Source organism: Erinaceus europaeus, chromosome 10, assembly GCF_950295315.1.
Source record: "Erinaceus europaeus chromosome 10, mEriEur2.1, whole genome shotgun sequence".
NCBI classification, from domain to species: domain Eukaryota; kingdom Metazoa; phylum Chordata; class Mammalia; order Eulipotyphla; family Erinaceidae; genus Erinaceus; species Erinaceus europaeus.
In genome coordinates, this window is record NC_080171.1 from 80419197 (window position 1) to 80446231 (window position 27035).

The 27035-nt window shown below is 41.2% G+C and overlaps 1 protein-coding gene and 1 long non-coding RNA gene across 9 annotated transcripts in view; one reads left to right on the forward strand and one right to left on the reverse strand.

Moving 5' to 3' along the window:
- Positions 1-20608, reverse strand: part of SUSD1 (sushi domain containing 1) — a 325163-nt gene extending 304555 nt beyond the window's left edge. For 2 of the 8 annotated variants that reach the window (XR_009552073.1, XM_060199946.1), the window contains exons 1-2: positions 20254-20602; positions 3000-3113 (exon numbers count right to left, since the gene is read on the reverse strand). Coding sequence is in view for 7 of the 8 variants with exons in the window: in XM_060199946.1 (XP_060055929.1) it covers positions 3000-3113; positions 20254-20359 (220 nt within the window). In the remaining variant the exon portion in view is untranslated. Of the gene's footprint in view, positions 1-2999; positions 3114-20253 lie in introns of all 8 variants that reach the window. The other 6 variants (XM_060199947.1, XM_060199943.1, XM_060199941.1 and 3 more) reach the window with 5 other exon arrangements.
- Positions 19822-27035, forward strand: part of LOC132540903 (uncharacterized) — a 66501-nt gene continuing 59287 nt past the window's right edge. Inside the window, exon 1 of the long non-coding RNA XR_009552074.1 lies at positions 19822-20058. This is a non-coding gene — a long non-coding RNA (uncharacterized LOC132540903). The remainder of the gene's footprint in view (positions 20059-27035) is intronic.

Below are 27035 nucleotides of genomic sequence, written 5' to 3' on the forward strand. Positions count from 1 at the left end.
TGATCTATTTTCCCAGTCTCTTTTCATTTTACCTAACTTCTCAGGCCACAGGATATAGGCCCCTCACAGTTATGCACCAGGAGTACACGAAACCACAAGAGAAACCCAACAACTCAATTTAATAATCCTTCTTCGCTGCTTTTTCCACCTTCCTATACTTCACAATATCTTAATATCAGCCAAGGAAAATGAATCCCACTTTCCACCTTAGCAATTCTCTTGTTCTTTTATTAAAGGCAAATAGAATGCTTTTATATCCAGCGATTAACTGGAAAATTTATTACTTCTGAGTTACCAGGAAACACAATGGAATTAGTATTTAAACCTCATCTGGGATTGGGGCTAATACTGTAGCATGAACAGCTTCTGCTAATCATCAACTACCCAAGTGAATAATGTTAGTCACTCAGGGAGGAGGAGCTGGGATATGAGATGCTCAGTGAGCCTACAAAAACCTACCCTGAGGATTTGTAATTAAATAATGTTACATGAATATAAAATGAGCTATATCTCCCACCTCTGTCCTCTAAGCCAGGAGATAAGCAAACTTATTCTGTAAAGGAGGAGTCATATAGTCTCTGTTGCCTACCCATGCATTTAGAGTATGAAAGAAGTCAATGACAATGGGTAAACAAATGAGCAACGCTATTTACAAAAACAGGCAGCAGCCATATTTGACCTACAGAACAGAGCTTGCTGACTGCTACAACATCTATCTTCAGAGAAAACTTTTAGTACCCAATTCTTAGCGTTTTAAAGTTGATCTATCCAGTTAGTTTTGTGTATGTGGTGGGGGGGTGAGGTTTTGGAGGGCTTGGGTAAAAGGAGAATCATCAACTTATAAATCATACATTTCTTTCTGTTTCTTTTTTTTAATCTGGTGTGTTGTATTAAGCCATAGATACCCTCAAAGTAGTTCAATCACCTCCCATAATTGTATTCAATTCCTGCTAACTTAAAACTATCTCCTTTTGAGGCTCTGAAGTCCCAACTTCAATCCCTGGTACCACCATAAACCAGAACTGAACAGTGCTCTGGTTAAAAAAAGAAGAAGAACCAAAAGTATCCCCTTCAAACTTTGATGTTGCTCCCTCCTTTTTCTTGTGTTATCTTTGCAAAAGTTTAACTGAGCCTAGAAGATGACTCATCATTAAAACTATCTATGGTAAGATTTCAATGAGAGTTTAGAAAGGAAGAACAGGCACTCAAACCATAGCCAGACTAAAATCAGCCCTTTTGACAGTTTCAGACATCAGTACAGCTGCCCATAAAATGGGATATTCCAATCCTCTCCCATTGTTTCCTGACACACGTTTCCCCTGCAGACTTCACAAGAATGGAAATACTTATGTCCCTTGGTTAACTAGCATGCTATAATACCTCTAATAAACACATAAAATCGCATGTAAGCAAGGTTACCATCTGATGTCTGGAAAGAAACTACCATATAATTAATTAAAGCCTCCTCCTACCATCAAGAGAAATTTATAATGTTCAGAAGTCAAACAATAATCGTGAATGCAGTTGAAATTTTATAGGGGAGTTTCACTAGGGGAAAGAGAAAGGAAGGCTTCTCTGTGCTCCTCAACTCCAACTTCATTTCCAAGCCCCTGCAAGCAATGCAGGTGGGTGGAATGGTGTACAAAAGGGATGGGCTTGCTTCAGGAACTTATGACCACAAGGAAGCCACACTTCTTTTGGGCTAAGCCCTAAAAACAGGTCAAAAAAGGTACAACCTAAGTCTGCAGGGATGGACAAGCAGGTGCGACTATAAAAGACTGTATCTGGGGCCAGTGAAATAGATCACTTGGATAGTATGCTGCCTGCTCTACACACAACACAGATTCACACCTGGCCCTCATGGCACTGAAGTAACCTTTGGTGCTGTGGTCTCTTTTTCATTCTCTCTCTCTATCTGCCTCTCTGATTCCTTGTATGTAAATTAATTAATTAGTTAATTAATTAATTAGTTAATTAATTTGTAAAGAAGAACATGACTTTTTAAATTCAAGATTGCATTATTATTTTTCTTTAGGGAGAGGGGAAAAAAAATCACAAGGTTGTGAATCTCACTCCACAATGACAGGGCAAAACTATCCATGTTTATACCACACATACAAGGTTTAGAAAGTAAACTCCACAATTACCATAACATTCCCTATTATAAAGTTACTGGGAAACTTTCTCTAAATTGGGCTTGAATTTAGATATTGTGTGACTCTTGTGGCATGGCAAATAACATGAGAAAAAAAAAAATCTCACATGGATCTAATCTTAAGATCTTTGTATCCCTTTAACTGATCCAAAACCTCAAAGAGTTACAACTGCAAAAAGCTTGGAGGATAAACGTTGGTAGATATAAGACTTGAAGCTGGGGCCAGGCAGTGGTACACCTAGTTAAGAGCACACATTATAGTGCATAAGGACCCCAGGTTCATTCCCCTGGTCCCAACCTGTCGGGGGAAAGCTTCACGACTGGTGAAGCAGGGCTGGAGGTGTCTCTCTGCCTCTCTCCCTCTCCCCTCTCAATTTCTCTCTATATATATCCAATAAAAATAATAAAGTAAATAAAAATTTTTAAAAGACTTGAAGCAACAGTATTTCTTTCATCAGTAAGCCATTTTCATTTTTCTCATGTTTTAATATAAATATTTTATATCAAAACAATCAGAGAAATTAATAAATGTGGTATTTATATGACTGGTTAAGTAAACACTCAAGAATTGAAACATCTCAAATTTGTATTACATCAGAGAACTTATAAAGACACAAACAAGTTCATTGAGCTTTTATGTGAGGGGTGCTTCCTTGTGAATGCTAGAAAACAGATGTATCCAAACACTAAAACAAAGACTTATTATAACTGGAAAAAAGTATTGTAACAAAAACATGTGAACAAATAACAATCTTTGCATCTCCCAATGTCATCAACTCTTTAACAACAAAAAATCTTGGCTTTTGGTTCAACTTTTCAACTTACCCCAGGATACAGAACTTACCAATACACTGGGTCCTCCCATTGCCAACAAATCCATAGTTGCAAATACACATCTTCTTCCCTCCTTCTTGCTTACAGGTTGCATGTTCATGGCAAGTGGCACAGATATCTAACCCTAAATTATAAATGGCACATTTCAAGAAATGATAATTTCACTCATCTAGTCTAAATGAGTTACATCTGAAAGTAGAAACATATAATAAAGAACAAAAATATAAAATCTATAATTGAAAAGGATGATGGATACCAGGCAGTGACACACTTGGTTAGGCATACATATCACCATGAGCAAGGATCCAGGTTCAAGCCCCCACTCCGCACCTGCAGGGAGGACACTTCAAGCAGTGAAGCAGGTCTACAGGTGTCTATCTTTCTCTCTCCCTCTCTATCGCCCCTTCCCTCTCAATTTCTCTCTGTCCTGTCAAATAAAAATAAAGTAGAAAGGAAAAAAAGGTGGATAACATAGCCACCAAGAGCTATAACTCTGGTGGCAGTAAAAGAAAAAAAAAAAAGGATGGATCTTGTCCCATCTTTAAACTCCTTTGCTGGAGTGGAAGTTTCAACTAGGAAAAACAACAAAAACTCAATAAAATACAACCAGGGATCTCATCAAAAACTCACCAAGATACAAGTAAGTACAAATACGCGTGGCTTGTGGACAAAAAGGAGGTGAGTGATTCATAGGACAAAAAAAAAAAAAAAAAAAAAAAGTGCTAAGAGATGGTAGGTGTCAAATTAGATTGGCAGCTGAAACACTTCTGGGTCTGTGTTTTAGCACTATATATATTTAACTATATATATATATATATATATATATATTTAAAAAGGAAAACATTACATAAAAACTCACCAATTTACAACTGTGAGTTCTCAAGTTTCTATTGATATTGCCTCTCAGAGGCAGCATGGAAACCTTATATAGACATCAAAAGCAAAGAACCAGCCCAGTGACTCAGGGTAAAATCTCCCCTCCCAATGATCCAAAGGTGTGGCTAAGAAGTAGAAGCCTTTTCACATTGCTCTCCTGATAAACTAGGAAAAACAATGAAAAAGCACCTGAAAATAAAATTAAACCAGGATTTCTTCAGAAACTCACTAAGCCATGGGTGAGTATAGACTGTAATCAGAGGGTAGAAAAGGGATGAGGAAGAGATTCTTGGAACTCAGGAAGCCATACTTGGTAATGGCTGGTTCCACACTGTAAGTGAAACAGCTGAACACTTTACCAGGGGTGAGAGAAGACCAAGGATAACATTCCAGTTCCACTGAAGCTAATCTTTCCCACAACAGTGCCTATGAATGCAATGCTTGGCAGAATCAAGATTTAATGAGGGAGAATTTTGGAGTCCAACCACAATTTGTGTAACCAAAATACTTCCCTTTCTGAGTCTCTGTTATCTCTCTTATCTTATTGATCTTCTATTTCTTCCCTTTTTTGTTTTTTTGTTTGTTTGTTTTTTTCCAGAACACTGCTCATCTCTGGCGGGTGGTAATGCTGGGGATTGGACCTGGGACTTTGGAACCTCGGTTTGAGAGTCTCATTGCATAACTATTGCCTAGCCTGCAACCTGTCTTATCTCTTAATTAAGAGTGAGTGATCAAGCTAAAAAATAAACTTATAGTTAAAAATCCCTCTGGCTGGCTTAGGTACCCATAGCATGCAATGAAGATAAGTCACAGACAAATCACTGGCAGCATAACAAGGGTTAAGAGCCTCTAGGATAGAGGTTTTAAAAAGACAAACAAAAATGTTAAAATTTACAGCTGTGAACTATGAAGTGCCTAATTTAGACACAAGACAGTCCAGGCAAGTGCGATAAGTGGATTGAAAATTAGAAAAGGAGGGACTTTTCAAGACTGTAGAAGCTGTACTAGCATAAGGTGCCACCTTGCTGTTCCAATCCTTTACTTTTCTCTTCATCTTGAGCACAAGAGAGTCTACACCCCATCTTCCAAAAGCAGCTGTGTCGATATTAAACTAATAGCTCCACCTATCCCTGAAACACACTAAAGTTTATCAGCTTCAGGGAACAGGAACCAGCGAATCAGAAAGCACCTCACACGATATATAAACAACAATGCCCAGGATACAAATTTCAAGAAACGTAATGCAATAATCAAACCAAAAAGAAACACTTAAGAAATTAACTAGGACAAAAGCCCAGAAAAAAATCTCAACAAGCCAGAAGCAGATTAAGAATGAGGATAACATCCAAACAGTAATTAGTGCACTAATCACAGGAGTGATGAAAGAGTTTGAAAGTAATATAATAAGAAATAGAGAAAAAGGAAATAAAACTTTGAAACAAAACACTATCTTGAGGCAATTAGAGAGCTGAAAGCTAAAATAGCTGAATTAAGAGCATAACTAGGATTTGACTTCCGGAGGCAGAGCTATGAGCAGCAGATTGCTTTCTCTCCTCTCCTCTACTCTCCTCTCCCAGATCAACTAGGAATATCAAAGGAGACCACCTGGGACCAAAACAAGACAGGACTAGAATGACCACAGGAACCCAGTAAATCACTGGTGAGTACAAACACGTGTGGCTGGTGACAGAGAGGAGAGAGGGGCCTAAGGAGAGATTAAGTGACTGCTAACAGTTCAGCAGTTTATCAGTTGAGACACAACCTCCAGTCTGCTCCACCAACAAGGGGACAGCTGAAGGGAGGAGAGGACTCCCCAGAGACTCACCAAGTGCAACTCTGAGTCTCCATTGCTACTACCCTCAGAATCTGGAGCAGCGACAGGAAGGGACACCAGGGGACAGAGATCTAACCAGGAAACTCATAAGACCTATACCTCGGTGGCATAGCTGAGGGGCTATGAAAGTCTCTTTGCATAACCACTGGATTATATCTGCCATACCCTGCTTTATCTCTTGGTCAGGAGTCAGTGATTAAGCTAAGAAGCCTATTGATAGTTTAAAAGCACTCAGGCTCCCATAGCCTACAGGGAAGGAAAAAAAAAAAGAAAGAGGCTTTTAAACCACTGAGCTCCAACTCAGGGATTGAAATAACTGTTAAATTCCACCACTGTGAACCCTTTAGTTAACTTACTTAGACACAAGTCAATCCATGCAATAGTGATCAATAATTTGAAAAGTACTGATAAAGGGAACTCATAACATAATATATAAAATGGTTAAAATAACAAGAAAAAAAATTGGAGAATCCAACCAGGACAAGAGTCCAGCTAAAAGTCCTCCAGAGGGTGAAGCACAAAATATTGAGTTCAACATCCAAACATTAGCTAAGGTAATAGTAACAGGAGTGAGTAAAGAATTTGAAAAAATTGTAACCAGAAATGCAGGAACAAAAAATGAGAATAAGGAAGAAAATACTAATTATCTCATGGTTATTAGAGAGCTGAAAGCTGAAATATCTGAGCTAAGAAGGCAACTAGCTGAACAAGCTAAAACAGTATCAGAGCAGGACAACAAAATAGATGAACTCCAGAAAACAGTAGAGGGCAGAGAGAATAGAATCTATGAGGCTGAAGACAGAATTAGCAAGATTGAGGATGAATTAGCGGCAACTAAAAAAGAAGTAAGAGATCTCAAAAAGAGATTAAGAGATGCTGAAAACAACAACAGAGTCCTATGGGATGACTTCAAAAGAAACAATATACGCATTATTGGCATAGCAGAGGAAGAAAGAGAAGGAGAGGAAGAAAGAATTTTCCAGGCCATAGTAGCTGAAAACTTCTCTAGTCTAGACAATATCAAAGACATAAAAATTCAAGAAGCCCAGAGGGTCCCAAAAAGAATTAACCCAGACCTAAAGACACCAAGACATATCAGACTTAGAATGGAAAGGAACAAGGATAAAGAAAGGATTCTGAAGGCTGCAAGAGAAAAACAAAGAGTCACCTACAAAGGAAAACCCATAAGATTAGCAGCAGACTTCTCCATACAAACACTAGAGGCCAGAAGAGAATGGCAAGATATCTATCAAGTGCTCAATGAGAAAGGCTTTCAGCCAAGAATACTATATCCTGCTAGACTGTCATTCAGACTAGATGGAGGCATCAAAACCTTCTCAGACAAGCAACAGTTGAAGGAATCAACCATCACCAAGCCTGCCCTGAAAGAACTTCTGAAAGGTCTCCTATAAACACCCAGACCACCACAAATAGGACATATATCAAAACACTCTAAAACTCTACAAGAATGGCATTAAAATATCTTCAATCTTTGATATCAATAAATGTCAATGGCCTGAATTCACCTATTAAAAGACACAGAGTAGGAAGATGGATCAGAAAACACAACCCAAAAATATGCTGTCTACAGGAAACCCACCTAATTCAACAAGACAAACACAGACTTAAAGTGAAAGGATGGAAAACTATCATACAAACCAATGGCCCACAAAAAAGGGCAGGAACAGCTATTCTCATATCTGACATGATAGACTTTAAAATAGATAAGATTAAAAAAGATAGGAATGGACACTACTTAATTCTCAGAGGATCAGTCAATCAAGAGGACTTAAAAATTATTAACATCTATGCACACAATGAGAAGCCATCTAAATACATCAAACTTCTACTGAAAGAGCTACAGCAATATATTAGCAGTAATACAATCATAGTAGGGGACTTCAACACCCCACTCTCTCAACTTGACAGATCATCCAGGCAGAAAATCAATAAAGACATAAGGGAGCTAAATGAAGAGAGAGATAAACTAGAACTACTGGACATTTTCAGAGTCATTCATCCCAAGAAACTGGAATACACATTTTACTCAAATCCACATGGGTCATTCTCAAGCACAGACCATATGTTAGGCCACAAAGACAGCATCAGCCAATTCAAGAGCATTGAAATCATCCCAAGCATCTTCTCAGACCACAGTGGAACTAAACTAACACTTAACAATTAACAAAAAATTAGTAACAGTGCCAAAATGTGGAAGCTCAACAGTACACTTCTTAACAACTTCTGGGTCAAAGAGGAAATCAAGGAAGAAATCAAAATGTTTTGAGAATTCAATGAAAATGAAGACACAAGCTATCAAAATATTTGGGACACAGCTAAAGCAGTCCTAAGAGGGAAGTTCATAGCTATACAAGCACACATTAGGAAACAAGAAAAAGCACAAATAAACAGCCTGATTGCACATCTTAAAGACCTAGAAGAAGAACAACAAAGGAACCCTAAAGCAACCAGAAGGACAGAAATCACTAAAGTTAGGGCAGAAATAAATAACATTGAGAATAGGAAAACCATACAAAAGATCAACAAAAGTAAATGTTGGTTCTTCGAAAGAGTAAACAAAATCAACAAACCTCTAGCCAGACTCACAAAACAAAAAAGGGAGAAGACCCAAATAAATCGGATAGTAAATGAAAGAGGAGATATCACAACACACACCGCAAAAATTCAACATATCATGCGAGGCTTCTATGAACAACTAAATGCCACCAAGCTAGAGAACCTGGAAGAAATGGACGATTTCCTAGCTACCTACCAACTTCCAAAACTAAGTAAAGAGGAAGTGGATAACATGAACAGGCCCATCACAGCTAATGAAATTGAAACAGTTATCAAAAATCTCCCCAAAAATAAAAGTCCTGGACCAGATTCTTTTACAAATGAATTCTACAAAACCTTCAAAGAAGAACTAATACCTCTACTTTTAAAAGTCTTCCAGAAGATTGAAGACACTGGAATACTCCCTGCCAGCTTCTATGAAGCCAACATCACCCTGATACCAAAAGCAGACAGGGACACAACCAAAAAAGAAAACTACAGACCAATATCTCTGATGAACATAGATGAGAAAATATTGAACAAAATTCTAGCCAACCGGATACAGCAGTATATCAAAAAGGTTGTTCATCATGACCAAGTGGGGTTTATCCCAGGCAAGCAAGGCTGGTTTAATATACGTAAATCAATCAATGTGATTCACCACATCAACAAAAGCAAGACCAGAAACCACATGGTCATATCAATAGATGCAGAGAAAGCCTTTGACAAAATACAACATCCCTTTATGATCAAAACACTACAAAAAATGGGAATAAATGGAAAATTCCTGAAGATAGTAGAGTCTATATATAGCAAACCTACAGCCAACATCATAACTCAATGGTGAAAAACTGGAAGCATTTCCACTCAGATCAGGTACTAGACAGGGATGCCCACTATCACCATTACTATTCAACATAGTGTTGGAAGTTCTTCCCATAGCAATCAGGCAGGAGCAAGGAATTAAAGGGATACAGATTGGAAGAGAAGAAGTCAAACTCTCCTTATTTGCAGATGACATGATAGTATACATGGAAAAACCTAAGGAATCCAGCAAGAAGCTTTTGGAAATCATCAGGCAATACAGTAAGGTGTCAGGCTACAAATTAACATTCAAAAGTCAGTGGCATTCCTCTATGCAAACACTAAGTTAGAAGAAATTGAAATCCAGAAAACAATTCCTTTTACTATAGCAACAAAAACAATAAAATATCTAGGAGTAAACCAGACCAAAGAAGTGAAAGACTTGTATACTGAAAATTATGAGTCAGTACTCAAAGAAATTGAAAAAGACACAAAGAAGTGGAAAGATATTCCATGTTCATGGGTTGGAAGAATTAACATCATCAAAATGAATATATTACCCAGAGCCATCTACAAATTTAATGCTATCCCCATCAAGATCCCAAGCACATTTTTTAGGAGAATAGAAAAAAATGCTACAAATGTTTATCTGGAACCAGAAAAGACCTAGAATTGCCAAAACAATCTTGAGAAAAAAGAACAGAATGGGAGGCATCACACTCTTAGATCGAAAACTGTATTACAGGGCCATTGTCATCAAAACTGCTTGGTACTGGAACATGAATAGACACACTGACAAGTGGAATAGAATTGAGAGCCCAGAAATGAGGCCCCACACGTATGGACATCTAATCTTTGACAAAGGGGCCCAGACTATTAAATGGGGAAGCAGAGTCTCTTCAACAAATGGTGTTGGAAACAATGGGTTGAAACATGCAGAAGAATGAAACTGAATCACTGTATTTCACCAAATACAAAAGTAAATTCCAAGTGGATCAAGGACTTGGATGTTAGACCACAAACTATCAAATAGAGCAAAATATTGGCAGAACTCTTTTCCACATAAATTTTAAAGACATTTTCAATGAAACGAATCCAATTACAAAGAAGACTAAGGCAAGTATAAACCTATGGGACTACATCAAATTAAAAAGCTTCTTCACAGCAAAAGAAACCACTGCCCAAACCAAGAGACCCCTCACAGAATGGGAGAAGATCTTTACATGTCATACATCAGATAAGAGTTTAATAACCAACATATATAAAGAGCTTGCCAGACTCAACAACAAGACAATAAATAACCCCATCCAAAAATGGGGGGAGGACTTGGACAGAATATTCACCACAGAAGAGATCCAAAAGGCTGAGAAACACATGAAAAAATGCTCCAAGTCTCTGATTGTCAGAGAAATGCAAATCAAGACAACAATGAGATATCACTTCACTCCTGTGAGAATGTCATACATCAGAAAAGGTAACAGCAGCAAATGCTGGAGAGGGTGTGGGGTCAAAGGAACCCTCCTGCACTGCTGGTGAGAATGTCAATTGGTCCAACCTCTGTGGAGAACAGTTTGGAGAACTCTCAGAAGGCTAGAAATGGACCTACCCTATGACCCTGCAATTCCTCTCCTGGGGATATATCCTAAGGAACTCAACACATCCATCCAAAAAGATCTGTGTATACATATGTTCTTGGTAGCACAATTTGTAATAGCCAAAACCTGAAAGCAACCCAGGTGTCCAACAACAGATGAGTGGCTGAGCAAGTTGTGGTATATATACACAATGGAATACTACTCAGCTGTAAAAAATGGTGACTTCACCGTTTTCAGCCGATCTTGGATGGACCTTGAAAAAATCATGTTGAGTGAAATAAGTCAGAAACAGAAGGATGAATATGGGATGATCTCACTCTCAGGCAGAAGTTGAAAAACAAGATCAGAAAAGAAAACACAAGTAGAACCTGAAATGGAATTGGTGTATCACAACAAAGTAAAAGACTCTGGGGTGGGTGGGTGGGGAGAATACATGTCCATGAAGGATGATAAATGACATAGTGGGGGTTGTATTGTTTAATGGGAAACTGGGGAATGTTATGCATGTACAAACTATTGTATTTACTGTTGAATGTAAAACATTAATTCCCCAATAAAGAAATAAACTCAAAAAAAAAAAAAAAGAGCATAACTAGCTGAACAAGCTAATATAACATCTGAACAGGGTAACAAAATAGTTGATCTATAGAAAACAGCTGAGGAGAGCAAGAGCAGAATAACTGGGGCAGAAAATAGAATTAGAAATATTGAGGATGAATTAGAGAAAACTAAGAAAGAAGTAAGAGATTAAGGAGATTAAGAGAGTAAGAGATTAAAGGAGATAAAGAGAGACTTGGGCCAGGCAGTGGCACACCCAGTTGAGTGTACATGTTACAATGTGCAAGGAACTGGGTTCAGCCTCCAGTCCCAACCTGCAGAGGGGAAGCTTCATAAGCAGTGAAGCAGTGCTACAGGTGTCTCTCTTTCTCCCTCTCTAACTCCATTTCCCTCCAATCAAAGTAAATAAATCGGGGACTGGGTGGTAGCACACCTGGTTGAGCATACATGTTACAAAGTAAATATATAAATAAAATTTTCAAAAAGAGAGATTAAAAGACATTTAAAACAACAGCATATAGGATATTACCTCAAAAGAAGTAATATACACATTATTGGCTTGCCAGAGAAAGAAAGAGAGGAAAGGGAAGAAAGCATTCTATAGAAAACTTCCCCACTCTAAACAACATAAAGGACATAAAGATTCAAGAATCCCAAAGAGTCCCAAGTAGAACTGACCCAGACCTAGAGAAACCAAGACACGTCATATTTAGAATAAAAAGGAACAAGGATAAAGAAAGAGATTTTGAAGGTTGCAAGAGAAAACCAGAGTTACATATGAAGGAAAATGAGCATATTTCTCCACACAAACTCTAAAAGCCAGAAGAGAATGGGAGACTATATATTTAGCTCATAATGTGAAAGGCTTTCAACCAAGAATACTATATCCTGCTAGACTTGTCATTCAGACTAGATGGAGGCATAAAAATTCTCAGACAAGCAACAGTTAAAGGAATCAACTATCACCAAGCCTGCCTTGAAAGAAGTTCTAAAAGGTCTTCTACAAACAATAACATCACCACTAAACATGCCACACTAGGGGCCAGGTGGTAGTGCACTTGATTGAGTGCACACATTACAATGCACAAGGACCTGGGTTTGAGCCCACCTGCAGGGGGAAAGCTTTGCAAGTGGTGAAGCAGTGCTTCAGGTGTCTATCTCCCCCTTCACTCTTGATTTCTGACTCATTATAAAGATAAAAAGAACACTCTAAAAGACTAGAATGATTGCGTTAAAATATCTTAAATCTGTAATATTAATAAATTTCAATAGCCTGAATCCACCCATTAAAAAGCATAGAGTAGGAAGATGGATCAGAAAACACAACACAACCATATGTTGTAGCAGGAATCCCACCTAACTCAACAGAGAAAACACAGACTCAAAGTGAAAGGATGGAAAACTATCATACAAGCTAATGGACCACAAAAAAAGGGGAAGAAATAGCTCTTCTCATATCTGACACAAAATACTAAAATAACATAATAAAAGTTAGGGATGGACATAATGCTCAGAAGATCAGTCAATCAGCAGAACTTAACAATTATTAGCATCTATGCACCCAACTAGAGGTCATATAAATACATCAAACACCTACTGAAAGAGCTACAGCATTATCTATAGCAACACAGTAATATTAGTAGACTTCAATCAGTAAAAGATCCAAAATATGGAACGTCAACAGTACATCTAAAACTGCCTCACTGGATTTCAGCTGCAGACAATACCAAGCCACAGTTTGGGTGGGATGGGGTATTTGTTACCCTGGTTTGAATTAACTTACAGGCTATTTGTTTGCTAGTTAGTAGTTGGTTACTTTGTTAATTTGTTGTTGGCTAAAATTTCTTTGCAATTTCACCTGTGGGAGGAGTTAGTGTTGGTGTGGTTTTGACTTTTGTCTTTTTCTTTCTTCCTTCTCTCTAGTTTGATAAATCTTTGTTGTGGTTGTTGTATTGGTTGTATTGGATGGTGGTTTGTTTGTGGCTTTGCCTTTTTTTTTTTTCTCTGACTTGATCAAGTTTTTTCTTTTGCTTTTGTTGTAGTTATTATTTTGGCTGATAGTGGACTGTGTTCTCTTTTGTGGGATAGGTATAGTTTGGTCTTACTGGGAATCTGTTTGTGTTTCCTCTTTTTTCTCTTATTTTGTTTTTTTTTCTCTCTGGTTTGATCTTCACTTTTGTTTCTGTTGTATTCACTGAGGTTTATTTGTGATTTCTTTTGTGAGAGGAGTTTGGTTTAGTATATATTTTCCTGTTCCTCCTCCTCCCAACCCCACACTCCTATTAACTTGCAGTCATATAAATCACTATTTAATATGAGAAGAGAAAAATTGGTTGAATGTCTCAAAGTTTTTAATGCACAGACCATAGGCCAAATCTTTGAAGTGTTGACTCTCTTAAAAGCTTAAACCAGGGGGGTCGGGCGGTGGCGCAGTGGGTTAAGCGCATGTGGCACAAAGCGCAGGGACCGGCATAAGGACCCCGGTTCGAGCCCCCGGCTCCCCACCTGCAGGGGAGTTGCTTCACAGGCAGTGAAGCAGGTCTGCAGGTGTCTATCTTTCTCTCCCCTTCTCTGTCTTCCCCTCCTCTCTCCATTTCTCTCTGTCCTATCCAACAACGAATTGCGTCAACAAGGGCAATAATAATAGCCACAACGAAGCTACAACAAGGGCAACAAAAGGGGGGGGGGGAATGGCCTCCAGGAGCAGTGGATTCATGGTGCAGGCACCGAGCCCAGCAATAACCCTGGAGGAGGAAAGAAGAAAAAAAAAAAAAAAAGCTTAAACCAGGGAGAACAGAAGCAACCGGTGGCATTATTCTCTAAGACACAGCTATATACAAATAATGTCAAAGGACATAAATTATGGTGATGTTATGTATGATACAGCAAATCCTAACAAAGAGATCTTCAAAGTTAACCCAATCGCCAAATAATTTGATTATAGCAATAACTACCTATTGCCTTCTTAAACCCTAAGACAGCAGGAACCTCCCGCTTCCTCTATAGAGCCTGTATTTCTCCCAGTCCTGGAACCTCTAGGGTGTCCTCTATAGAGCCTATATTTCTCCCAGTCCTGGAACCTCTAGGGTGGGGCTCCCTTTCCTACATGCTTCTCTCAATTCATACCAAATAATATTGCATCTGCCAATCCCATCCTAATCAATGCAATGACTACCACCTCAGGAAGCTTCACTTCAGACTGTGTCCAGAGACATCAGGCATGGAATGTCAACCCTTCAGCCTCATTACTTGGATGAGACCTTTCCTTTCATAGGATTTTCTAATTCCATTCCAGGTGGTTCACTTCCTAACAAAGTCTCAAAACCTAGATATAGACCAGGTCCCATGAGATAGGGCATATGTTCACATGTATCCAGAAATTAGGGCAAAATATATACCTGAAAGCAAAAGTACACAATAGTCTGCAGTGAGTCAGTAGAAAGTTCATAATGAAATAGTGTCTTCTTAGACTTAGATACCCTCCTCACTTACTTCCTGTTACACTTCCCTCACTCACTCCAAAGATAACCTTACCACAGTAAGGACTGCAAAAGCTGAATAAGGACAAGAGATTGGCATACTTTAACGATGACTCTTTAGTCACTATCAGGCCACCCCATCAGCTAGGGCCCTATTCAGGGAGTCCTGAGATTCCCAAACCAACATGATGGGCCTGGACCTCGAATAAATCCCTCTCTCCACTATTACCGGTCATCTCTATCAGGAAGAACAAAACAGACCCCTTTGTGGGGCCCCATAGGACCTTGCCCTCAACTTGGATCAACAATGGTAGAGAATGTTCCCCATCCTCCAAAGGGAGGATGGACAACATACTCTATTGTCCACCCAAGGAAGACGGATCCTGATATTGGGGCAGCCTGGAATGTTCCTACTCATGACCACAGAATGTGAGCTCAGATCTACAGGGATGCAGAGATCACATAGGCTCCTAAACTGAATGTGGGCCCCAGATCACATCAAATCGATGGGGTTTACAATCAACAATATTTATACCCTTTTCCTATATTTGGGAGTTACTCTCTTCCCTGGTCCAGCTTTCTGGTCCTTTATGCAGCCATAACATCATCCCCCCCCCCCCCAGACAATAACTTGGGTCCACCAGCATATCAGATGTCAGGCTCAGAAAAAAAAACAAAAAAACACTAATATAGTCATGGGCCCTTTGGAATATAACTAAAATAGACCTACTAACTATCTACAAAATGTACCCCCCCCCCCAACTCTTCATCTGCACTATTCCAGCCTTTAGTCAACAATTTGTTCTGCTTTATATGTTAACTCTTCTTTCAACCACCAGGTTCCAGATGCTATCGTGATGCCAACCAGACTTCCCTGGGCAGATGACCCCACCAATGTGCCCTGGAGCCCCGCTTCCCCAGAGCACTTCCACCAGGAAAAGAGAGAGTTAGGCTGGGAGTAGGGATCGACCTGTCAATGTCCATGATCAGCGGGGAAGCAATTACAGAAGCCAGACCTTCCACCTTCTGCACCCCATAATGTCCCTTGGTCCATGCTCCCAGAGGGATAAAGACTAGAAAAGCTATCAGGGGAGGGGATGAGATATGGAGTTCTGATGGTGGGAATCGTGTGGAGTTGTAGCCCTCTTATCCTATGGTTTTTGCAGTGTTTCCTCCTTTTTATAAATAAAAATTATAAAAAAATAAAAATAAAGACCAGCACCTAAAAAAAGATAATGATAATAATAATAATTGTAAATAAAAGTAATTCCCAGAGACTTATTCAGTAGATGTGGAATGGATCTGAGAATCTGCATCTTGAAGGAGGTTACCAGGCTGGTCATACTACCAGCTGTACTGCAAGGCACTGAGCCCTAGCAATAACCCTGGAGGCTAAATAAATAAATAATAAAAAACTTAAAAGAATGTTATATATATATATCCAAAAAGATGTCTGAGTGGTATCTATCATACTTGGGCAAGACCCTAGGTTCAATCCCTGTGCTACATAAAAAAGGAAAAAAGAGGGAGTCGGGCAGTAACGCAGCAGGTTAAGCACAGGTGGAGCAAAGCGCAAGGACGGGCGTTAAGGATCCCGGTTCGAGCCCCCTGGCTCACCTCTTACAGGGGAGTCACTTCACAGGCGGTGAAGCAGGTCTGCAGGTGTCTATCTTTCTCTCCCCCTCTCTGTCTTCCCCTCCTCTCTCTATTTCTCTCTGCCCTATCCAACAACAACGACATCAATAACTACAACAATAAAACAACAAGGACAACAAAAGGGAATAAATATTAAAAAGAAAATTTTTTTAAAGGAAAAAAGAAAATCCCCCTAGACAGAGAGTTCTCCACTCTGTCTAGCAACATAAGCCTTGCATAGCAATGTGAACCATTATGTATTCTCAAGCCCCATCTCATTCCACCAAGAGCCCTTAATCTCTCATATAGGGCATTCAGCTTCATTTTGCACTCTTCTGCCCACTTTGCTGTTTGACCAAGAACAGCTTGCAGAGTGACTCACATGCTTGGTTTCCAGATCTGGAGCCAAGCTACAATGAGTACCCCAATTTCAAAGCTTTTTAGTACTGAGTTAAGTAGTCTTTCATTTATATCACACACCAAGTTCATATCCAGCACGTTACCCAATAAAACACTGTGTCTCACACCTGACTCAATATTTTCAAGCAGGCTATTTAAACTTTTTTTTTAAATTCTTGGAATACATTCCTTCTATCTCGTCCTCAAAGTTGAAGCTGATAACCCACTTATTAGCTCAGTGGGGAGATCTAAGAGGCCATTTTAAAATTTGAATGGAAAGTTTGAGAGGTGCCAAATCCCTGGAGGTGAAAGATAGACTATGGGTATCTCTCTCTCTCTCTCTCTTTTTTTTTTTTTTATTAGAGCACTGCTCATGTCTGGCTTATAGTGGTACAGGGGATTGAACCTGGGACTTTGGAGCCTCAGGCATTCAAATTTCTTTGCATAAACATTATGCTATCTGTCCTCACCAGTAGCTCTAATCTCAGTCCCCTACTTTAAATTATTACAAAACAATCCACTCCCTGTTCTCCTCTTCCCCATTCAGATCAGTGAATATGCTGCTTCATACATGATTCATGGGTATATAAAGCATGATGACAATGAAGACAGAGCCTAAAGAATGTATGATTTAGTGAATCCAAGTGCACTTTATACTGTAAAAATAACTTCTTCAGTCTACTCCACTGTTGCTTCCCCAAAAATCCCAAAGCCTCTCTCTGCCTGCTCAAACCCTACTCAGGCCTGAGTTGACAAGTTTCCTCACCATTCCCAGACCTACATCAAAGTCAGAGAAAGGTTAAGAACAGGACAAACTGGTTCTACCCCTCCCATTCTTAACCCTTGGGGCCTAGGAACCCTACCCACCCATCAGCACCCTCCTGCTCTGTGAATTGTGTGTTACACACTTTGTTCACACTCAGACCATCTGACTCCCTCAAACATCTTTGATAACGACCAGTGAGGACCTGAATATATAAATGAACAATGGCTAGACCATATATAAAAATAGGGTGCTGACTCACAGTGTAGCTATCAGTCCAGCAGGAAGTTAATCCACAACCATTGGGACAATAGTTCATGATTATTACATCAATCAGTAATGAATGACCAGTTCCCTTAATTTCCTCCTTGCCCCTTGTCCTAGTTTAGAACCAATGAGAGGAAGCCAAATATACTCCCCTAACCAATCACCTAAGATGCTGTTAGTAACCTTCCCCAGGCTGGTGTCCTCCAACTAGGGCATTTATGAAAACTTCCTCTTCGTTCCACTATGAATTTTTTACATTCCTCTGCCTGCCTTTGAGTCTCTGACAAAAACAAGCAATGGTGGCTGACTCTTTCACTATAGCAAACTCTGAATGCAAATCCTTGACCTGCTCTCGTTTGGGTTTTCACTTATTTCCATCACTTACTTCCATACCAGATGCCAAGTACAAGCCATGATCCTATTCACAAGGAGCTTCCAGTTCAGTATACAATTACATTGCAATGTGGTATAAATGTATAAAGTTGGGCTGGGAGACAGCTCACCTGGTAAAGTGCATGCCTTAACCTGTTCAAGGCCCAGGATTCTAGCCCCATTACCACATGGAAGCACCACAGACAACAGTAGAGGAGTTCATGAATGGTGGAGCAGTACCATAGTAACTCTTTTTTTGTCTTTCTCTTTATCTCAAATATAAAAGAAAACTGGTGGTGGGGCACCAGGTTAAGCACACATAGTACTAAGAGCAAGGACCTGCACAAAGATCCAGGTTCAATGGTGGTCGTGTGGTGGTCGTGTGGTAGCAGAGCAGGTTAAGTGCAAGGACCGGTGCAAGGATACCAGTTTGAGCCCCCGACTCCCCACCTGCAGGGGGGCTCATGGGCAGTGAAGCAGGTCTACAGGTGTCTTTCTCTCCCCCTCTCTGTCTCCATTCCTCTCTCAATTTCTCTCTCTACCCAACAATAAATAAATAAATAAACTGTTTTTTTTTTAATGTTCTCTTCCACTTCACAAACAGTATGTGGCTTTATTAAGTAAGTTCTAGGCTTCCATTATATCCACCTTCTATTAATATAGAACACTTGTAATCAAGGGGTTTCACTTCACAGGCAGTGAAGCAGGTCTAAGGTGTCTATCTTTCTCTCCCCCTCTCTTGTCTTCCCCTCCTCTCTCCATTTCTCTCTGTCCTATGCAACAACAACAGTAATAACAACAATAATAATGAGGATAAACAACAATGGCAACAAAAGGGAAAAAATAAAAAATAAAGTTTCAAAAACTTGCAGTCATTTCTAATGGCTTTCCACTGCTCTACAGGTTGGTGGGGCAGTTGCACAGCTGGTAAAGCTCACATTTTACTATGCCTGAGGATATGGGTTCAAGCCTTCACTTCCCACCGGCAGTGAAGCTTCAGGAGAGGTGGAGCAGTGCTGTAGGCATCACTATTTCTCTTCCTCTCTATTTCTTTGTCTCTATCATTAAAAATAGAAAGAAAAACAAAAATAATAATAGAATAAAAATGGCTACTGGGAGAGGTGGAGTCATAGTGCAGACACTGAGCACTATCGATAACACTGGTCGGAAAACAAGTAAACACATGCTTTGGTCAAGACATTATAGCTTCTGATTAACTCCAATCCTCTTTTCCAGGTCAGTTTCCCATCCATCTCCAACAAACCTGTCAAACTGGACTACAGACCTCCAGGTGCTTCCTCCTGTCCTCTCCACCTAGAATTCATTCCTTCTATCTTTTCTTCGCTGGGATGCCTTTTCATATTCAAATATTACCAATCCTTAATGGTCTAATTCAAAGATCACCTCATCCTTTGACCATCCACACCTTCTCATAACTCTGCTTTCTTTTAGTTACTTAAGTTAATGACATCTCCCTTACAGATCTGAATTCCACCCCATACCCCATTTTCAAAATTGCTGGGGGTGGGGGCTAAGGCTACTGATAAAAGGAACATGTGCTTGTCTGTCTTCTCCGGAAAAATGACTTCAATGGAAAGCCAGCACCACCACCTCATACACCTCTCAACAAACTTTGAAAAAACTTTTATTCTGTTCAAAGACTGGATTGATAATTGAAGGTTTTTATTCTTACAAACTTCCTTGGACTCTTCTCTCACTGTATTAGTGCCCGGTTCTGCATCAAAGCGAAAACTTTTACAGAAGAAAGAAAACTGCTCCAGGGCAAAAGCGTGTGGCGCAAAAAGCCACAGCAGAGCCGGAAGCACAGCGCAGCCCCCACGCCCTTCCGGGCCGGCGGGCGGCGGCCCCCTCTCCCCCGGCCGGCGCACCCAACCCCCACCTGCCCTCTGTCCTCCGGGGCGCGCAGACCGGTGAGCCAGGAAATAACCTCCCCGTCCGCCCTGGGGCGGGAGCTGGGGCGGGAGCTGGGGATTCCGCGCCGGCAGCCTCTGCGGCTTCCCGGAAACCCGCCTTCGAGGTCCACCTGCGCTCCACGCCCAGGCGCTGCGCGGCCGGAGCCCAGGGGCGGGGAGCGTCGAGGCGCGCCAGCTGCAGCCCGCACTCACCGTCTGCGCCCGGCGCTCCGTCGGCGCCAAAAGCCAGGCCGAGCCACAGCAGGAGCAGCAGCAGACGGCGAGGCGGGCGGCCCCCTCCTGGGGCGCCCGGGCCCATGCCGCCGCCGCCCTCGCGCTGCCTCTCCCTCCCGGCGCGCACACAGTCCCCCAGCGGGCCCAAGCGCGAGATAAGGCGGCGGGCGCCTCGGGAAGGGGGCAGCCGGGCAGCTTCCGGCGCCCCGCCGGAGCTCAGAGGGTGCCGCGGGGACCGGGGGAGGTGGAGGGGCGGGCCTGCTCTCTCCCCCACCCCCCCGACACACCCCCGCTCCTTTGGTAGTTCTTGCACCAGCCGCGCGCCAGGCGCTTTGTGGGCACTGGGAACACACAAGGGGCAGAGACTGGGCCTGGCTCACTGGGCACTTACTTTCCCTAGGGGAAGTGGGAGGCAGACTGTCATCCTGCAGATAGTTCTTCATCTAGCGTTTGCCCTTCTTCCGTAGCCAGTCAACAGCGTCAGGTTGAGCCTGATGTAAAGTTTCGAGACCTCCTTTGAATCTGGAGAGGTGGCAGTCGTTGACTATGTGGGTCATAGTCTGTCTGTAATATAGTTTAACGTTGAGTCCCAAACTGTGCTAGAAGGAAGCATCTGGTTGTAAATGAATGGAGGATCCATACCTTTGGGAGGTTTAGCAGGGCAGCCAAGGACAAGCTGAGTAGACACCGGTCCAGGTCATTCAGAAAAGTAAGGTGGCCTTGTAACAGACCCAAAGAGTTACAGAACTGTGGTCAGGAAGAGACTGACAGTTATTTCTCATGCTCCAAATACGGGTGTATTTGAATGGACTGACAGGTTTCCTGAAATGAGGAGGACCTCCTTAAAGTGGTGCAACGAGTTGTAGAGAGGTATAAAGCTTCAGAGATAAATAAGACCCCATAAACCAAGTAAAGGAGGTTTCTGAACAGCTGTAACAATTTTTAAGCAGTGACTTCGTCAGGAAAGGCTCTTGTGTCTGTACTGTCGGATTGGAATTGGGGTGTGGGTTAGGGGAACCAGCCTGGAGCAGAAGTCTGGCGAGAGAAGTCAAGACTAGGAGCAGATCATTGGCAATGAGTGCAGAGAAAGGTGGTAAATGAGAGTAATATTGGGTGAGCTCCACTGAATTGTATGACAAGTAGAATGTGGAAGAAAAGGAAAGAAAAATTACAAATGTCACCTTTTCTTTTTTTACATAGCACCAGGGAGTAAATAAGGGCCATGTGGGATTCTTCTAGGTTAGATACTGGCAGAACAGTCTCCTTGTTTTTGTTTCCCCCAATTATTATTATTCTATGTAATTCAAGGAGAGAGGGAAGAAGAGAGAGAAACCAAAGCACCACTCCACCACAATCCATGAAGTTCTCTTGGTGCTGTCCAGGTGCTCCCTTATGGCGCCAAGGATCAAACTTAAGAGTTTCATTCTCTTAAAAAAAAAAAATTAAGAGGCCCAGTGGTGGTGCACTTGGTTGAGGACCCAAGTTCGAACCTCTGGTCCCCACCTACAAGGGGAAAACTTTGCTAGTGGTGAAGCAGGGTTGTAGGTGTCTCTCAGTTTCTATCCCTCACTATCCCCTCTTCCTTCTCAATTTGCTTGTCTCAAATAAATATAATTTTTTAAAAAGTTTAAAAATTTTAATGCTTTCATGCCTGAGGCTCTCAAGTCCCAGGTTCAATCCCCCACACCGTCATAAGCCAGAGCTGAGCAGTGCTCTGGTAAAATAAATAAATAAATAAATAGATTTTTTAAAAATGCTAATGCATTAACATTGGTTACAGAGTTAGAATATTATAGGGGCATATTTTCAAACCCGTAAATTTTTATGTATAAGTCATCACACTCATCACCGCCAAAGTCCTGTGCAGTTCCTGTGCCCTCTGAGTTATCATAGTTCTCATAAATGCTGAGAAACAGTTTGGTTACTTTTTTCCATCAAGATTGTTAGTTATCTATATCCCTAGGGCCTTTCTTATGGCTTGTGCTATACCCACTGAACTATCTGGGCCCTGCACCTAAATTTCTACTTTAGACAACTGGGTTTATAGCAACGAAAACCATAAAGGTAGATACCCAGAGGGAGATTTATCAAATTAGGGAGAGAGTGCTGGGGAAGAAGAAATAAGTTACAGTTTGATGAATTTTAGCTTGTATGAAGGAGCTCTCTCAAGGGCAATGTTCCCAACCGTATCTTTAACTTGCTTTCTCTGTACCATGAGTTTACTCTAAATCTAACCAACCATGGACACACCCATATAAGGGCTAAACTTGTGCAGTCTTTTTTTTTTAAAAAAAAAAGGTTAAAAATAAATTTTCCATTGCAACAGGCTTTCTTGCTAATTAGTTTTTGTTCAGCAAAGATAAGAGCCTGCTTGGTGGCATAATAGTTGAATGTGCAGATGCTACAGTCTACTCCTCTTATTTAAACATATTTTTTGGTAAACTCAGCTCTCTATGAACTTTGAAATTGTACAATTCAGTCAACAAATATACCATTCTCAAGATGTTTTTAAGGGGTGAGAGGAGGGGCTAGAAGCACTTTTATCTTTTTACTTGACAGGGCAGAAAATAATTGAGAGAGGATGAGGTAAGGGGGGGTATCTATCTTTCTCTCTCCCTTTCTATCTCCCTATCCCCTCTCAATTTCTCTCTGTCCTATCCAATAAAATGGGGGAAATGGCATTAAGGGCCGGTGAATTTGTAGTGCCAGCACTGAGCCTCACTGATAAACCTGGAGGCAAAGGGAAAAAAAAGTGGCATGGTAATCCCTGAAATTTCTCCCAGCCCTATTTCCCAAAGATCAGTAAAATTGCCAAAGAGGCAAACATACACCATACAATAATTAAATGTTTAATAGTGCTTTCAAACAAGAAAGGATGACATTGGGTGGGGTAGATAGCATAATAGTTATGCAAAGAGACTCTCGTGCCTGAGGCTTCAGAGTCCTAGGTTCAAGTCTCCCCCACCCCACCACCATAAGCCACAGTTTGAGATCTGGTAAAAAAAAAAAAAAAAAGAAGAAAAAGAAAGAAAGGAAGAGTGATGTCAGAAAATAATCACGAAAAAAGCCAGGAGGCAGGGTTAGAAAAATATATAGGGTCAGAAAGATAGCTCAATGGGTATGGAATGTGCCTTCGCACAACACAGGTTCAAATCCCAGCAACACACTGGATGTCCTCTGACTGGGCGCTATGATAGCTCTCTCCTCTCTCTCTGGATGAAAAAGCTGCCCAGAGCAGTGAGGTCATGTAGGCCCTGCTCTACAACAGGTAAATTGATTAATAAAAATAAAAAGGGCCAGGTGGTAGCACACCAGGTTGAGTATACATATTACTGTGTTCAAGAACCCAGGATCAATCCCCACTCCCCAGGTACAAGGTAAAAGCTTCACAGATGATGAAGGAGAGGTGGAAGTGTCTCTTTCTCTTTCACTCTCCCTTCTCCCTCTATTTCACTCTCCTATCAAATAAAAAATAAAGGAAAAATTGCCACCATGAGCAGTAAATTCATAGTGCAGGCACTGAGCCCCAGCAGTAACCCTAGTGGCAAGAAAAAAAAAAAATTTAGATCCATAAAATTAATATAAATGTTGAATATATGCACTTAACAAGTTATTTATGCATATAACTCTGTACATATCTTAAAATATTTAATTATACTTGTTAAGTTTTAATTTTCAATTCAGAATCACTGTGTAAAAATGTTGAAAAATGCAAAGTACAATCTTATTAATTCAAGACATTTTATTTTGCTCAGTTATGTACATACTATTAATTACAATCAATTCCTTTTTCAAAATTCAGGCCAGCTAAATACTAGTTACCTAGTCTTACAGAAATACTGGGAGTCGAGCGGTAGCGCAGTGGGTTAAGCGCACATGGCACTAAGTGCAAGGACCAAAATAAGGATCCAGGTTTCATCCCCCGTCTCCCCAACTATGGGGGAGTCACTTCACAGGTGGTGAAGCAGGTCTGCAGGTGTCTATCTTTCTCTGCCACACACTGTCTTCCCCTCCTCTCTCCATTTCTCTCTGTCTATCCAACAACAATGACGACAACAACAATAGCAATAATAACTACAACAATAAAAAACAAGGACAACAAAAGGGGAAATATATATAAATACTAACAAATTTTGCACTTAAAAATACTCATTCTTGGACTGGCAAAATAGCTTACATGGATAGTGCACCTGTTCTGCCATGTTTGCAACCCAGGTTCAAACCCAGACACCACTACACTGGAGAAGCTTTGGTGCTGTGGTGTCTGTCTCTGTCTCTATCTCTCTCTCTGTGTCTCTCTATCTGAAAATGTTGGTCTGGAGCTATGAAAAGAAACTCAATTTTGGGGGCCAGGTGGTATCGCAAGGACCAAGTTCGAGCAAGGACCCAATGCACAAGGACCCAAGTTCAAGCCCCTGGTCCCCACCTGCAGGGGGAAAGCTTTGCAAGTGGTGGAGTAAGGCTGCAGGTGTCTCTCTTTCTCTCTCCCTCTTTATCTCCCCCTACCCTCTCGATTTCTGACTGTCTCTATCCAATAAATAAAGATAATAAAAAAATTTTTTTAAAAAGAAACTCAACTTTTATTATTTTTCTTTCTATTTGTTTTGATAGGACTGAGAGAAATTGATAGCAGCGGAAGATATCAAGGGAGAAAGAAAGACATCTGTAGTGGTCCAGGAGGTGGTACAATGGATAAAGCACTGTATTCTCAACTGTGAAGTCCCGAGTTCGATCTCCGGCAGCACATGTTCCAGAGTGATGTCTGGTTCTTTCACTCCTCCTATCTTTCTCATGAATAAATAAATAAAAAGAGAGAGAGAGAAAGACACCTGTAGAACTGCCTCATGGCTCCTGAAGCTTCTTCTCCCCCACCCCTGCAGGTAAGGAGCAGGGGCTCAACATTGGAACATTGTGCATGGTGATGTGTGCGCTTAACTGGGTGCACCAACACCAGGCCCCCTTACTTTACTTTTTTGAATTATTTTTTTAAGATTTCATTTATTAATGAGAAAGACAGGAGGAGAGAAAGAAAGAACCCAGCATCACTCTGGTACATGTGCTGCCAGGGACTGAATTCAGAACCTCATGATTGAGGTTCCAATGCTTTACCCACTGTGCCACCTCCCAGACCATTACTTCTTTTTTTTTTTTTTAGTAAGGTAATGCCAAGCATTGCCTTCTTTTTTTTTTTTCCTCCAGGGTTATTGCTGGGCTCGGTGCCTGCACCATGAATCCACCGCTCCTGGAGGCCATTTTTCCCCCTTTTTGTTGCCCTAGTTGTTGCAGCCTCGTTGCGGTTATTATTGCCATTGTTGACATTGTTTTGTTGTTGGATAGGACAGAGAGAAATGGAGAGAGGAAGGGAAGACAGAGAGAGGGGGAGAGAAAGACACCTGCATACCGGCTTCACCGCCCGTGAAGTGACTCCCCTGCAGGTGGGGAGCCGGAGGCTCGAACCGGGATCCTTACGCCGGTCCCTGCGCTGTGCGCCACGTGCGCTTAACCCACTGCGCCACCGCCCAACCCCCCGCAGACCACTACTTCTTAAAGTTTTCATAATAACTTACACATTGTATCTTTTGTTGCCCTTGCTGTTGTAGCCTTGTGGTGGTTATTATTGTTGTTGATGTCGTTCATTGTTGGATAGGACAGAGAGGAATGGAGAGAGGAGGGGAAGACAGAGGAGGAGAGAAAGATAGACACCTGCAGACCTGCTTCACCACCTGTGAAGCGACTCCCCTGCAGGTGGAGAGCTGGGGGCTGGAACTGGGATCCTTATGCCAGTCCTTGCTTTGTGCCACGTGTGCTTAACCTGCTGGGCTACCGCCACACCCCCTACACATTGTATCTTAAAGGACCTCAAACAGGTATACATTTTCAAGAGAAATTCCCAAAGAGACCCCTTCCAGAGCATAATTATTCTTTTACCCTGGGAGGCACAAGAAGGAAACTTTGGATAGTTCTGCAATTTCCCATTTGTTTGTTCCTCTTTCAAATAATAAAAGGTGAAGACATATTGAAGACTATCTTAATACATCTTGCTACATAAGCAGACCACTCGGGATGTCTGAGTAGTTCACCTAGTAAAGGGTACATTTTATAGTTTGAGGACCTGGATTTGAATCTTAGCACTACATGGGAGTACCACGTGGGGTGGGTGCTCCATGATGCTGTAGCATTGCTGTGATGTCTACCTTCTCTTTCTATTTATCAGTTCCTCTCTCTTTCTCTCTCTCTCTCTCTCTCTCTCGCTCTCACTCTCGCTCTCCTTCTCTCTCAAAAAGAAAAGAAAAAAAGGGAAGTTGGATGTTAGCACAGGGGGTTAGGCGCACATGGCATGAAGCACAAGGACTGGCTCAAGGATCCCGGCTCCAGCCCTGGCTCCCCACCTGCAGGGGAGTCTCTTCACAGGCAGTGAAGCAGGTCTGCAGGTGTCTCTTTCTCTCCCCCTCTCTGTCTTCCCCTCCTCTCTCCATTTCTCTCTGTCCTATACAACAACGAACGACATAAGCAATAACAATAATAACCACCACAAGGCTACAACAACAAGGGCAATAAAAGGGGAAAGAAATAGCCTCCAAGAGCAGTGGATTCATGATGCAGGCACTGAGCCCCAGCAATAACCCTGGAGGCAAAAAAAAAAAAAAAGAAGGGTGATTGCAAAGGATTGGGGGACACAGGAGATGTCAAATTGTGGCTAATGTAAGAATGCTTTAGTCTTGCAAGATGAAAAGATTGTCTTTTTTTTTTTTTTTTAAATA